At 44.0% G+C, this 14062-nt stretch overlaps 1 protein-coding gene across 4 annotated transcripts in view; it reads left to right on the top strand.

Annotated features, from left to right (window-relative positions):
* Positions 1-240: 240 nt before the first annotated feature.
* PDZRN3 (PDZ domain containing ring finger 3) overlaps positions 241-14062 on the top strand; it is a 235090-nt gene continuing 221268 nt past the window's right edge. For 2 of the 4 annotated variants that reach the window (XM_048490220.1, XM_048490217.1), the window contains exon 1: positions 243-1288. In XM_048490220.1, the coding sequence (XP_048346177.1) occupies positions 569-1288 (720 nt within the window). In that variant the 5' untranslated portion in view covers positions 243-568. Of the gene's footprint in view, positions 1289-14062 lie in introns of all 4 variants that reach the window. The other 2 variants (XM_048490218.1, XM_048490219.1) reach the window with 2 other exon arrangements.

Below are 14062 nucleotides of genomic sequence, written 5' to 3'. Positions count from 1 at the left end.
GGACTTTACAAGTCTTCCTTTCTTTTTTTACATATGTCCAGTAAGCTGATTACCCATATGAATAAACAGCATTCTCAGCTCCACCGACTGAAAAAAGGGGTGTGCGGGATTTTTTTTTAAAGTTAAATCATGCCAAAGAAGGCGAGAGTTAAGGACGGGTCTGGGGAAGGGCTGCGTGCGGCGAGGAAGGGCGGAAGGGGGCCGAGAGAAAGTGGGCGAGGGGAAGTGTGCGCTTTAACTCGAATCAATGCGGTAGAGGGATTCCTCCCAAGCATTTGCAAGGAAGGCAATTAGTTCAGTTAGTCGACAGCCTGCAGCCAGCCAGTCTGGGCTGCTCCCAATGACTCGCAAGGAATCCAAAAGGAGAGCGGTTGCAATAATTTCCTATTATCGCTGCAGTTTGGGCTTCTTTTGAGAACAGATCTTTGTTTGTTTGTTTGTTTGTTTCCTCGGAGGGTGCGCGGTTTTGGTTGGGCGACTTCTTTTTTTTTTGTCGCTAAAGTTTTGCATTTGGGGACTGGTGATTTTTGGGGGTTAAAACTTGGTCGGGGACAGCGGAGGACGAGCCATGGGCTTTGAGCTGGATCGCTTCGATGGGGAGGTGGATCCCGATTTCAAGTGCAACCTGTGCCACAAAGTCCTGGAGGATCCTCTCACCACCCCTTGCGGTCATGTGTTCTGCGCCGGCTGCGTCCTGCCTTGGGTGGTGCAGCAGGGCAGCTGCCCGGTGCAGTGCCGGCGGATCTCCACCAAGGAGCTGAACCACGTCCTGCCCTTGAAGAGCCTGATCCTCAAGCTGGACATCAAGTGCGCCAACCAGGCACGGGGCTGCCCCAAGGTGGTCCAGCTGCAGCACCTGGCCGCGCACGCCGAGATGTGCGACTACTCGCCGGCCCGCTGCCGCCACCAGGGCTGCGTCGAGGTGCTCAACTTGCGCGACGTGGACGCGCACATGCGCGAGAGCTGCCCGGCCCGGCCGGTGGGCATCTGCCAGCAAGGCTGCGGCTTGGTGGTCACTCACCGCGAGCGCCAGGCCGGCTCGCACTGCTGCCTGCGGGCGCTCCGGGCTCACGACGCTGCCCTGCAAGCCAAGCTGGCCGGCCTGGAGAAGGAGCTCAAGAAGGAGGCGCTGCGGGCCGCCAAGAGGGAGAAGTCGCTCCTGGCGCAGCTCTCGGCCGCGCAGCTTGAGCTGCAGATGACGGCGCTGCGCTACCAGAAGAAGTTCACCCACTACAGCGCCCGCCTCGACTCGCTCGGACGTAGCCTGGCCGCCGCCGCGCCCGCCAAGGTGAACGGGGCGGCGGGAAGGGCAGGGGACACCCGCGCGCGCATCTGGCGCCTCCCCCCCACCCCGGCTACGCGCCTGCCTCTGCTCGGGCACCGCAGTCATTGGTAGAGTCAGCCCCCTGTTGGATTTAGGCGGGAGTCACCCTCTTTAGGGTTGCCCTTTTGCCTGCATCCTGCCTCTGAGGGATGGGACTGCCTTCACTGCAGTACAGGGGAAATCTTTCTTTCTTTCTTTCTTTCCTTCTTTCCTTCTTTCCTTCCTTCCTTCTTTCTTTCTTCCTTTCTTTCGCCAGTACTCCTTCCTTCCTTCCTTCCTTCCTTCCTTCCTTCCTTCCTTCCCCTCCCCTCTCCCCAACCCCACACCTTCTGTGGCCAATCCCTACAGGATAAACTCTTCAGTTTGGAATTTCCCCCCCCCCCCCTTCCTGCCTGCCTACTTTCCTTCTTTGCCTCCACCCCCTCCCCCAACACCTTTTGTGGCTGATCCCTACCAGACAAACTCTTCAGTTTGGAGTTGGTCCCCTGCCCTGACCATTTCACTCCTTCACATTCAGCATAAACTACAGATTTGGGACTGATGCTTTAGTGAGAGGAAGTATCCCTTTGGAACAACAACAAAAAAGCTCTCTGATCCAGGTGCCAGACTTGGCATCCTCTGGTGAAAATCTGTTTGTCTCTAGTGAAGGCTCAGGGAAGGTGTGTGGAAGCAAGCATAATAAGGCTGAAGTTGGGATGGGGGCCCAGAATTTTGGTTGTTGTGGTATTCTCCTAAGTGGTCAAGCCCCTCCTTGTCTCCTTCCAAACTTATTTTCTCCCCCTCCTCACCGCCCTTCTCTCTCTCCTCCTTTGCTTACAGACATGTCTGTCAGCTGCCACTTTAGCCAGCTGGAGGGCTCTGCATGAAGTGCAAATATTTACAGCTAAGTTGCTCACAACTAACTTGGAAGAAATAGGACCTGCCTTGGAAAGGAGAGAGTGCAGAAATAGAAGGAGAAGAATCAAAACACAACAGAATTTGTATTAGTTTTTGTATTAGTTTTTTGTATTAGTATTGTATTAGGGGTTTTTTTTAACCCAAATTATTCCCATACCATCAAGAGCAAATTTAAAGGGATGGTTTTGGGGCTTTTTTTAAAAAAATATATTTTGTACGTTTCAGTGTTTTGTTTTAGCATGAATTCTTCATGGAAATCTGGTTAATACAATCCAGGTCCTCCTCAGTTATAGCTGATTTGATGGACACAGGGGCTGGATTTGTGTTTTGGTCAGAAAGAGAATAATGCGATCTGTTGTACTGAATTACATAGCTGAGCATTTGGATAAGCACTGAAGGGCTTATTTTCTTGCTTGAGAAGAATGAACGTCGGATTTATTTGTGATTAGTTCATGATGGCTATGGTATGTTAGTGTACTCTGGAATATCCTCTGGATAATTCTTGGAAGGCTGTTAACTGTAGAGTCTGAACCACAGATGGTAGTTTCTTTATGGAAGAACTCAGGTCACAATGCCTTTCCTACATTTTTCTCCAAAAGTGGAAACTTAGATATACCACGACTAGGATTCTGAGAACTCCCAGCAGATATTGAGTAATTAGGAAACAGCAACTATTAAACAGGATATCTCAGTGCTGTGATACCTGTCCAGGGCGCTTTTCAAACTGTGCCATTCAAGAGCCGTAAATCATCTACAATGGACTAAAAACTGCTTGAAGTTGCTAGGATCAGTCATTAGAGCATACACGCAAATCTGTCCTTCAAAATCTGCAATGTTTTCATAGATCTATCAACCACAGCAACAGACCATTATCTATTGCTGTGTACCTGGAATATTCCTTGAATACCTCTTTAGGCAGATAGCCCTTCTTTTTCTTTTAAAAAACTCTGGAGTACGTGATTGTGCATCTTCCGGTAGGCATACACAATGCTTTTTTTTTTTTTACAGTTAAGAAGCATTAATGATAACTAGTCGAAGTAAGTATTGTTGCCCTTAAAACAATGTTTCATAGGTAAGATGTGATGCCTTCCTTGTCTTGATTTTTGGCTGGCAGTGGAGCCAAAATACCCCACAAAAACGGCTTGCCTATGAAATCATTGTTTGCAGTGGTACCCCAGGGTCAAACACGACTGAAGGGGAAACTTCACCTTTTTAGAGCCTGTATGAGTTCATGCAAAAGCAGTCCCCTACCACCATTTCATCCAGCGGGAAGGCTGTTCCAAGAATGGTTTTGAACAAACCACATGGCTCGCTCTCACTTTGCTAACAGCGCTCTCAATAACTCTTGCATCATGAGTGGGGGGGGGGAGTGCGCTACGCACAGGGCGCGCGCCCCTATGAGGGTGTGGTGATGGCATTCCGGGAGGACAGGGAGGCGGGGGCAGGACGGGGCAGAGGATGCACTGGTGCACTGGGCGCTTTCCCTCCTTGCTATGCCTCTGGTCATGAGAACTACCAGCTTGTTGTCAGATGCGGAAAGGTTTTTAGCAATGGGCTATGTCCAAAGCCTACTTTGGGGGCATGCACTTCCTGTCCTACCTGCACTTCCTGTCCTTTTCAGCGGCCCTCCCATACAACTAATCTGAACAGGAGCTTACATTTCCAGGACCTGTTTTGCCTTTCTGAGGTCTTGCAGGAAATTTCTCACACCGTATTCCCTACGTTCAGTTGTGTAGTTCCTGCTCTTCGACAACTTTACTGACTCTTCTTTGTGATGCTGCTATGCAGTCCACTCCCACCAATACTTCTACCTTAGCCTCCTGATAAAATCTATTAAAATCTTGTTTTAGACTGTTGTGATGGAAGCATGAAACCAAGCACATCGGTGAATTTAGTGTTAGGGTACTATCACCAGCTCTGAAGGCTTCATAAATGTCTTGTGAGCTGAGATCCAGTGTTGGCATCTCCATAAGAATACCTTCGGAATCTCTTGTGCAGCATCGGATGGGACAAAAGCAACAGAGATTGTTTAAAACGAGTTTCAGTCAAATTCTACCCTACTCTGTTGTAGCCAGATTTTCTTATAGTGGAGCTGATGTGTACAGTGGTGGTGATTTTTCATGTTGGAGTGAAACATTATATTTTCCACCTGCATTTCCATCCCTTCCCCAAGTGATCTCCAGGTCCGGATGTATGCAAGAAAAAGAGGTGCCTGAAAGTGCCTTCGTATATGTAGCCCTTGAAATGTTTGAAATTCAGTTCTGGCATTCACAGTTGTTGGGGCAGTAAGTTATGTGTATCTCCCAGCATGTTTTTGTGAGTGTCCAGACTTTGAGTGATCTCATCACCGGACTATGTTATGTCTGAATCAGTGTTGGGTATCCATAGCTGTGCTACAGCATTATTATATTACTCTCCCGAATGCTTTAGTTGCTGCTATTAAAAGGAATCCCTGGTAGTGTCCACAGTATGTGGTGTGTGTAGCAATGTTTTTATCAGATTTATGGACACAGCTGGTTAACATGACTGTTTGTGTTCAGCCTGTCCACAAAAAGGTTGTTATTCAGTTTGTAGAGAAAAGGGAGCGTGTAATCTGCAGAAAGCCAAAAGGTGTCATGTCACCACAAAACGGTGGTGTAGTGCTCAATCAATTACTTGTCTTTCATAGGCTTTTGGGCAGCTTTCCAACATTAACAGTTTCAGCCTGGCCAGAGTGCCAAAAGGAAGTGCAATTAGAAAACATACGATTTTGTGTTCTAGAGGACTGCGGCGGAAGATCGTGTCAATATAGGCATCGTTCTGCCGCGTGGCTGAGGGCACTGGTTTGAGGGCTGGATGGCTTGCTTCCAGAATTTTGATCCTGGGATTGTTTAATCAGACAACGATGTCAACATAGTTATGAACAGCAAACAGCAGGAGATATATCCAAGTGGCAGGGTGTACACACTAGGCTCAAGAACTTTTAGATCCCAAAATATTCAGATTGGGAGTAGTGCATAATGTAGAATAGTATTGTTCTGTTTTTTTCCTTACTACTCTTTGTTCTTTGTCAATATGTGATATCACCTGGGTTATTTTTTTATTGCAATTATGGCTCTTCCTTTTTCAAAAATATTATGGTAAGCTGTTGTTGCTCAGACAGTGCCAAAAATAGCAGTTGCGTAATCAGTTTATACAAAATTAATAATGTATACGGGCCTTGTGTATTCTTCCCTTTTGAGGTGATAAGGGGGGATGTCCAGAGTTTTAGATAAATAGGGTTTTGTTCACCTCTTTGTTATAGGACTATTTAGAGGCACATATTTTTGTGTTTGTATTTGTAATTTGATTTATACCCTGCTTTATCCCTGAAGGGCTCAGGGCGGCTAGCAACATAATAAACCAATATACATTGTGACAAAGTCCTAATAACATACATGAAAACTACATAACAAGAATGAACTCCATAGAGCCCAAGCCCCTGGGACTGGCATTCCGGCAGGCCATGCCTCAAGAATGCCCCTGCTAAGCGAAGTGGAGGTGATGGGGGTGCAGGAGCACCAATGCGGTGCTCTGCACATCTGCCTGCTGTGGACAGCTGCAGCAGTAACCCTAAATGCCCTGGGGAAGACATGCTGCCTTCATAGGTGGATTCGGACTCCCCTCTGGATTAGGCTTGTAAGAAAGAAACTTCTATTCAACAAAATGGTTATTCCCAGTGATCCCACTAAATAAGTGTCTAAATGTTTTGTAATTGAATGGTTTTCCAAAGCTCAGTGTTAAATTGATTCCTGTGCACTACCACACATTAAATGGGAAGTCTGTGATTGATTATTTTTATTTTAAAGCAACCCACAGGAGGCTCCCAGTTTGATTGGAACAGTAGCATTGGGGGTGGGAGAACTTTAATCCTTTCCTTCTGTGCCATTTTAAATCACCCTTTCCAAATTCTGCTGTTACAGAATCACAGAGTTTGAAGAGATCACAAGAACCATCCAGTCCAACCCCCTGCCATGCAGGAACACACAATCAAAGCACTCCTGACAGATGGCCATCCAGCCTCTGTTTAAAAACCTCCAAAGAAGGACACTTTACCACCCTCTGAGGCAGTGTATTCCACTGAGGAACACCCCTTACCATCCGGAAGTTCTGTTTAAACATGGCTTTCATGTCACCCCTTAACCTTCTCTTCTCCAGACTAAACATGCCCAGCTCCCTAAGTCATCCTCATAGAGAATTTTGCTCACCCTCCTCTGGACACATTCCAGCTTGTCAATATCCTTCTTGAATTGTGGTGCCCAGAACTAGACCCAGTGTTCCAGGTGAAATCTGACCAACACAAAATAGGGTGGAACAATTACATCCCTTGATCTAGACCAGTGGTGGCGAACCTTTGGCACTCCAGATGTCATGGACTACAGTTCCCATCAGCCTCTGCCAGCATGACCAATTGGCCATGCTGGCAGGGGCTGACGGGAATTGTAGTCCATAACATCTGGAGTGCCAAAGGTTCGCCAACACAGATCTAGACACTGTACTCCTGTTGATGCAACTCAGAATTGCATTGGCTTTCTTAGCTGCACATCGCACTGCTGACTCACGTTCAGCTTGTGGCCTACTAAGACTCCCAGATCCCTTTCACGTGTATTATTGTCAAGCCTGGTGTCACCCATCCTATATCTTCATTTCATATTTTTTTCTACCTAAGTGCAGTACCTAACATTTTGTTAGTTTTGTCCCAGCTCTCTAATCTGTCCAGGTCATTTTGAGTTCTGTTCTGTAGGGATATTAGTTACCCCTCCTAATTTGGTATCATCTGCAAATTTGATTAGTATGCCTTTTATTCCATCATCCTAGTCATTGATAAAAATAATGAATAGCACTGGGCTCAGACAGAACCCTGTGGCGCTTCACTGCACACTTCTCTCCAGTATGAAAATGAGCCATTGGAGAGCACTCTTTGGGATCAGTCAGTCAATCAATTACTGTTCTTTCTACAGAGGCAAAATTCTGCTGCGGAACTAATGGCAGTGTGGTAGATGTGCACGTATATATTTTATTTGGAAAATGGTGTGGAAGGAAAGGGTTAAATACTTGTCACGGCTCAGATCAGCACTGCAACCCTCTGTGATAGTTTAAAAGTGAAACCAACCAACCAAATAAATAAAAATAGTCCGTTATAGAATGCCCATTTTATGTACACTTTGGCTTTAAGATAATAGCGCCATTTGGGATTAAGAGATACTGTGAACATCTGTAGTTTCTGCTTGCAGCTGCTATGGCTTACAGCTCAAGACAAGGGGAGCAAGATCATTCCACATCAGTTGCAATCCCCGTGTTCAAAAAAAGAGTGTCTTTCGACCTTTTCTGATTGACTCTGGTTTTGTAGTCCTGGAGCAAGCTCGCGGTGCCATCAGCTTGTTATTATGTCATATCTAAGTCACATTGCATTGCTTAGGCCCACTACAGAGGAAATGTCCATCTGTGTTGGCATAAGACTCTGAGTTGACCTGTGATGCTAGTGCTATCCTACAAGTGAAAATGTGCTGTTTTTGCTGTTGTTGTGTTTCCTCCTGGCTGGTGCTAATTCGCCATCTGTTTCCAGTATCTTTCTCAGTGTTCTGTTTTTTCTCCCTCTTATCAAAATTATTGTCATGGGATAGTGATATAATTTTCAGATACTGGTCTTCAGTGAAATGAGAGACCTTTGGTGAATGCATTTCCTAGCAACCATGAATCGTGAGAAGAATATGGTACACGGTGGTTAGAAATCGTTGCATGAATTCTTTGGTTACGAGCTACTTCTTCATAGAATTTTCATCTGTGTTACCTAGGAATGAGCAATAGTCTAGCAGCCCCAAACCTATGTTAACTTAGTGGTTTAGCCAGTGATGTGAAATCTTTGTATGCGGATTTGTTTGTTTGTTCATTAAACTGTTGGCTTCCTGGTCAATTATCTACTATAACCTGGGAAGATACTAAAATATCGACTGTGTATGTACATAGATTGGAATTGGATCATACCTATTATCCCTGTTTTCCACTGCCAGTGCACTCAGCTGAACATCTGTGCAGAACCCTGTGTGCAATTGAAACTCAGATTTTTCCTGATCATGTGGCACATTTACCTTTTCTGTGCATAGGGCTTTGTGCAGACACTCCCCTGAATGTGTGGACACTGGAGATGGGCCCAGCAGGTTTGAGGCTGCTCACTGTTATGCAAGTACTTCATACATTTTTAACATCTGTGCAACATCTGATAAGTTCAGTCTCTCAAGTCTTTTTAGAATCTCTGAACTGCTCCGTTCTGATAGGTTTGGCTAAGAACTGAGTTTTGGCATTATTACTGGAGAACTGAGAACTTTTCAGTTTCTGGAATTAAATACAAGAGGTAATTTAGGGCTCCAAAATGCTCAGCTGGGAGGTGAAACAATTTGCAGAATTATGTTTAAGAGCTTGATTCAGCTATGGGAATATAGCATGCCAGACTTGCAGAAAGAGATGATCTGAGCTGGGTGGGGTTAGTCATGATATTTTTAAAGTGGTTAGATAAATTAGCATAAAAGCAGTTTGTTTAGAACCAAGAGCAGTTGTTACTACAACTAGATTTGTATTTCAAAAAGTGCAGTAGGAGCAACCTGTCCATTAGACCTTTGAGTTTTCATGCTTCAAGCATATAGACCAGTGGTTGCGAACCTATGGCACGTGTGCCAGGGTTGGCATGCAGAGCCCTCTCTGTGGTCACGCACGCACAGAGCTTATCATATGGGGAGGCAGAACACCCCCCCCCACACACACACACATCTAGGCTGGCCTGGGCCGCTGGCCACGACATTTGCGCACTGTGACGAGCAGGGAGGACTCGGCAGAGATGCTAGAGAGGCAGAGCGATGCGTGCGGGACTTGCAGGAGGCTACAGCAGGCCTGCCCCTGCTCGAGGGGTGGGGCGGAGGTGCTGGAGCCACGCAGGACAGAGCGGCAGGTGCACGCAGGACCTACTGTAGGCTGGAGCAGGCTGGCTGTTGCTGCTCGAGGGGTTGAACAAACAAAACAGGTGCCTTTCCAAACACTGGGGAAACACTCAGACCCAAGTTTTTTGCCAATCGCCTAGGCAGATCAAGCCTAGGGAGGAGGCATTTAGGATTTTTTTAAAAGCACCCAAGGTCTTTGCTAGAACTGCTTTTATTTTTCTGTTCCTGTTGTATTTTTGTGAGAAGTCAAGTGCTGTGATGACATGTGAAGGAAAAACCGAGATCAGATGGCTGCTCCACCAATTTAGCTTTCCTGAAGTTATCTCACCCCTCACACAGCATTCTTGCTTAGGATTGCCTTCCTTGACTGCCTTTTTACTTCTGTTTTGTGGTGGGGGGCTTATTGGGTTTCAGAAAGCGAAAGTTTTACTTCCCTCTCCCCCCACACCCCTTCCCCTTCCCCCCAGGCCTCCAGTATGATAATAGTGTAATTATTTCAGGGAGATTATTAGCATTAAACCTAAGACCTAGTTTTGGGAAGCAGTGTAGGTAACCCTGTTAAGCGCTTTTAACCCCACTGATTGTCATGGGAAGAACTAAAGCGTGATCCTTTACCTGGGAGTGAGCTTAGTTGCTGTCAATGAGGCTTGCTTCTGAGTAAACCCTCGTAGGGTTGTGATTCACCCGTTCGAAGCATTGAACGGTTGCTTCAAAGCAAAGCCACCGACTACAACCAAGCTTACTCCCAAGTAATGTGCGTCTCGGAGCCAACCGTTTTTTCTAAACTAAAACCTTAGTATTCAGATTAAATTGCTGTGTTGGCACTTTGCGATAAATAAGTGGGTTTTGGGTTGCAATTTGGGCATTCGGTCTTGAAATTACTCAACATCACTGATATAGACCAATTTCATCACCTTTTTTCCTATGATACTACTTGGTTAAAATATAAATAATTGATCAATTGTATGAATCTAATACAAGATGGCAGACATTTTTCAGGATTTTTGTGAATGTTATTGCAGAGAAAGTTTTAACAAACTTTACTAAAGTCTTTGACCATTTGCCAATCTTTTTTGAAATCCAGTTAGTCTATGTGCTGTGAATTTTCCCCTCACTCCACACACCAAGATCTTCCATTAAGAAAACACCTAAATTAATAGTAGTAATGGAGATCATTTTTAAAGCTTTAATTAAAGTACAATCCTGTAATGGTGCCTTGATTGATCCAATTCTATTTTTATTCATTCTTGTGTTTCCAATTTTGAACTTATTAGACCTTAAAAGTGGTCTCCCAGGATTGGAGGTTTTTGCCTTGAAATATTATCTGATGTCTGGCCTTGGGGATTTCCAGGAAAACAGCTTTCATTTTTTTCCCTCTTTGTTGCTCCCCTTTCAGAAAAGCTGAATATTCACAAAGCCAGTTAATACAAGTAGGATGTAGAAGAACTCAGTACCCCTTGAGACTGGATTTGGATGTCTTCATTAATATGCCTGAAATAAATGAACACACATGTATGTAGAAATGAAGCTTGTTGAAATCAGTGAGACTTACATCTAAGTAAATGTGTTTAAGTTGGGGCATGAGAATTACACTTTGATTGCTACTATAGAACATTGTGTTGTGCAACAACAGTTCAATTTACAAGTTAATTGGAGTCTCTAGAACTGTGTAATTTATACTAGCTGTTTTCAGCTCTGGGCTTTCTTTTTTTTCAGAAGAGTGACAGGTAAATATATGACCAAGTCAGAATATGCCAGATATTAATAAAGCTTGACTGACATCTTCAAATAGACACACAGGGAAAAAGAAAGCTTTAAACATCTGCATGGTAGTATTAGTTAGCAATTTATTTGTTTGTTTGTTTATACTTTCGACTTATTGGCTGCCCTCCCCCGAAGGGCTCAGGGTGGCTTACAACATGGTAAAACAATAATCCATATATTACATAAATCATTATTATTTAAAATCAGACACAGAATTAATCTAAAAACAGAATAAGATCCACAACAGATTAGATTAGATGGTGATAAAATCCCACCCCCATTATACAAATTTAAATAGATGGCATCATTGTCATGACACAGGCATTGTCATTTATATCATGAATTAGTTATGGGAGACAGACGTATAAAATAGCTTCCTCAGATTTTTATGCATATCCATAACTTTTTCAGCTTTTGGCAGTAATATAGAAAAAGAAGACTTTTACATGTAGCAATTATTATATTCAGACTTTGTTTATAGTGGCAGGGTCACCTTACTGACACTTGACTGAAGTTGCAATTTTAATGTGACGATCATCAGCAACCATATTTGTGCGTTTGTCTGTGGCAAAAGCTGAAAGTGCATGCATATATTAAGCTACATTTATTAAACTCCAGTTTGTTTGTGGTGATCAGGAGCCAGCAAATTCTCACTGTTTCCTATCTTTTCTCTTGTACTCAGAGCCAAGAATGAGGACTTCCTGTAATGAAGGAAACCACAGTTTTCTTGACATCCACCTGAACCACTTTTATACATTTCAGCTTGTTTCTAATCTACAAATGTAATGTGCAATTCCAAATCAGTATTCAACCTAGTTTAAAACGGCAGTTGCTTTCAAACCAATGAGTTCGAAAGCCAAGTAACTTCTGGGCCCATTCCCATTGTAAACAAACCAGAGTTTATTTGCTATGTTTGAATGCAGCCTGTAGCAGAAATGCAGTACTGATGTCAAAGAAGACATTATTTCAGATTGACCACATACGCTTTTCAGTCAGTATACGATGACCAAATTTTACTTTGCTTTACTCCCTGTTTATTATTTTCGCAAAAGGCGATGGGAAAAAAAATACTTAGCCAATATTTACTGTTGTTTTTAAATCATAAGTAGGTAGCTTCCTCTTGCAGTTACTTGGATGATGTATGACTTCCTCCAGGTATCCAAATGGCTGAAGTTTACAAGCCATTTGTGGCTTGTTCCAAAGCCTATTGAGTCAGATGAGAATCTAATTTAAACTGGTGGGCTGCTTTGGGCAACCCCTGTCTTTGCTTGAGGGGTAAGGGAACATAAAGGCACAAATGGAGTTGGAAATGTAAAAGGTGCTCTCAGGAAAAGAAAGGTTACTAGTTGATATAACACATTAGTCATGGCTTTATACAGATTATGATTTTCTTAATTATTTTAGGCAAAGCTGGAGCAAAACTAGACTGTGAGAAGGGGAGAAATACGTACAGGGAGATTTAAAAAGCCATGTGAAACAGGAACTATGAAGGCAGTGGAACCAGATGTTTATGATAGAGATGTGCCCCCTCCGAAGGAAGCTGACTTTGATTGCATCAGTTTTATTTTATGGAAAAACAAGAGGGGAGCCTCAGAGTTTCTGGACTGTGTGGGTTTATGTTACCTTTGCCAGAAGTACTGGCTTTAAATTCATTTTTTTGCATTAGTCTGCTTTGTTAACGTAACTTTATTAAAGTCAGTGAACTTTTCTTTTACAAGGAAATAGAGGGACTCAGGAGTCAGTCAGTTGTCGCATTTTTTGGCATTGTTTGTGGGAGATTAAAAAGTACTAGGAATCCTCCAGCTCTTGAGGGAAATAAGAGCTCTGCCACTTAATGAATTGGATCAATGGCTCATCAAGCATGGTAATGTCAACCATGAGTGGGGTGCGTCTTGAACTCTGCTCTCTAGGGTCTCAAGTAGAAGTTGTTCCCAGCCCTGCCACCCGATACCCAATTAAGTGGAGATGGCAAGAGCTCAGACTTGAATCCTCATACATGCAAAGCATGCATTTGTCTGCCGAGCTATGGCCTCTCTTTTTGAGCAATGGGAAAGGACGTTTTATCAGCAGATGACAATTCTATATTTATGTACAAGCTCAGCTGCAGTAGTCATGGTCTCATTGTTGCGTGGCATGTGTAATATACTTTCCAACAGAGTCTTTCTGTAAGATGTATATTAATTTATGTAACTGCAAGAAGACCTCCATGGCCAAATTATTATAGAATATATACCAATATTTCATGGACTAGGGTGGGAGGTGTTGTCTCCTCATACATGGCCAACATGTTGTTTATTTTACAGGACTATCCTAAACAAGAGCTACATCATTCTAAGTCCATTGATTTAAGTGGTCTTAGGAGGCGGTAACTGCTTAGGATTGCATTTAATGATGCTGTTCTAAACTGTGTTCGCATTTATTTTCTTTCTGAGAGCCAGCATGGTATATAGCAGGGGTCTTCAAACTATGGCCCTCCAGATGTTCATGGACTACAATCCCCATCAGCCCCTGCCAGCATAGCCAAGTGGTAGGACTCATGGGAATTGTAGTCTATGAACATCTGGAGGGCCATAGTTTGAAGACCCCTGGTATATAGTGACTAAGAATAGCGGAGTCTAATCTGGAGAACTAGGTTTGGCACTCCACTCCTCCGCATGAAGCCTACTGGGTGACCTCAGTTACGTCAGAACTCTCTCAGCCCCTCCTACCTCACAAGGTGGCTGTTGTGGGGAGAGGAATTATTAGCTGCTTTGAGACTCATTACGGTCCAGGAAAGCGGAGTAAAAATTCAAACTCTTCTTAATTTCAGTGGTCCACATACCTTTTTTGAAAAATCCAAAGGGGATTATGTAACAAAACTACTGCAAGTTGACAGCTAAGTGTGATGACCAATTTCTGCATGATGTGTTGGATTGCCACCTCTGGATTGGGAAATTCCTGGAGATCTGTGTGTGGAGCCTGGGAAGGGTGGGGCGGGGGGAGGAAGATGCTTAACAGGGATATGATGCCATAGAGTCCACAATCCAAGGCAGCCATTTTCTCCATTAGTTGTTGTCCATCTTTGTTGCCTGGAAATTAGTTGTAACTAGTGGGGACCCACAATAAACTTGCAGAAGCAGCCATCCCA

Source organism: Sphaerodactylus townsendi, linkage group LG03, assembly GCF_021028975.2.
Source record: "Sphaerodactylus townsendi isolate TG3544 linkage group LG03, MPM_Stown_v2.3, whole genome shotgun sequence".
Lineage (NCBI taxonomy): Eukaryota > Metazoa > Chordata > Lepidosauria > Squamata > Sphaerodactylidae > Sphaerodactylus > Sphaerodactylus townsendi.
Note: the sequence above shows the minus strand (reverse complement) of the source record. Positions and strands in the feature narration are given on the sequence as shown.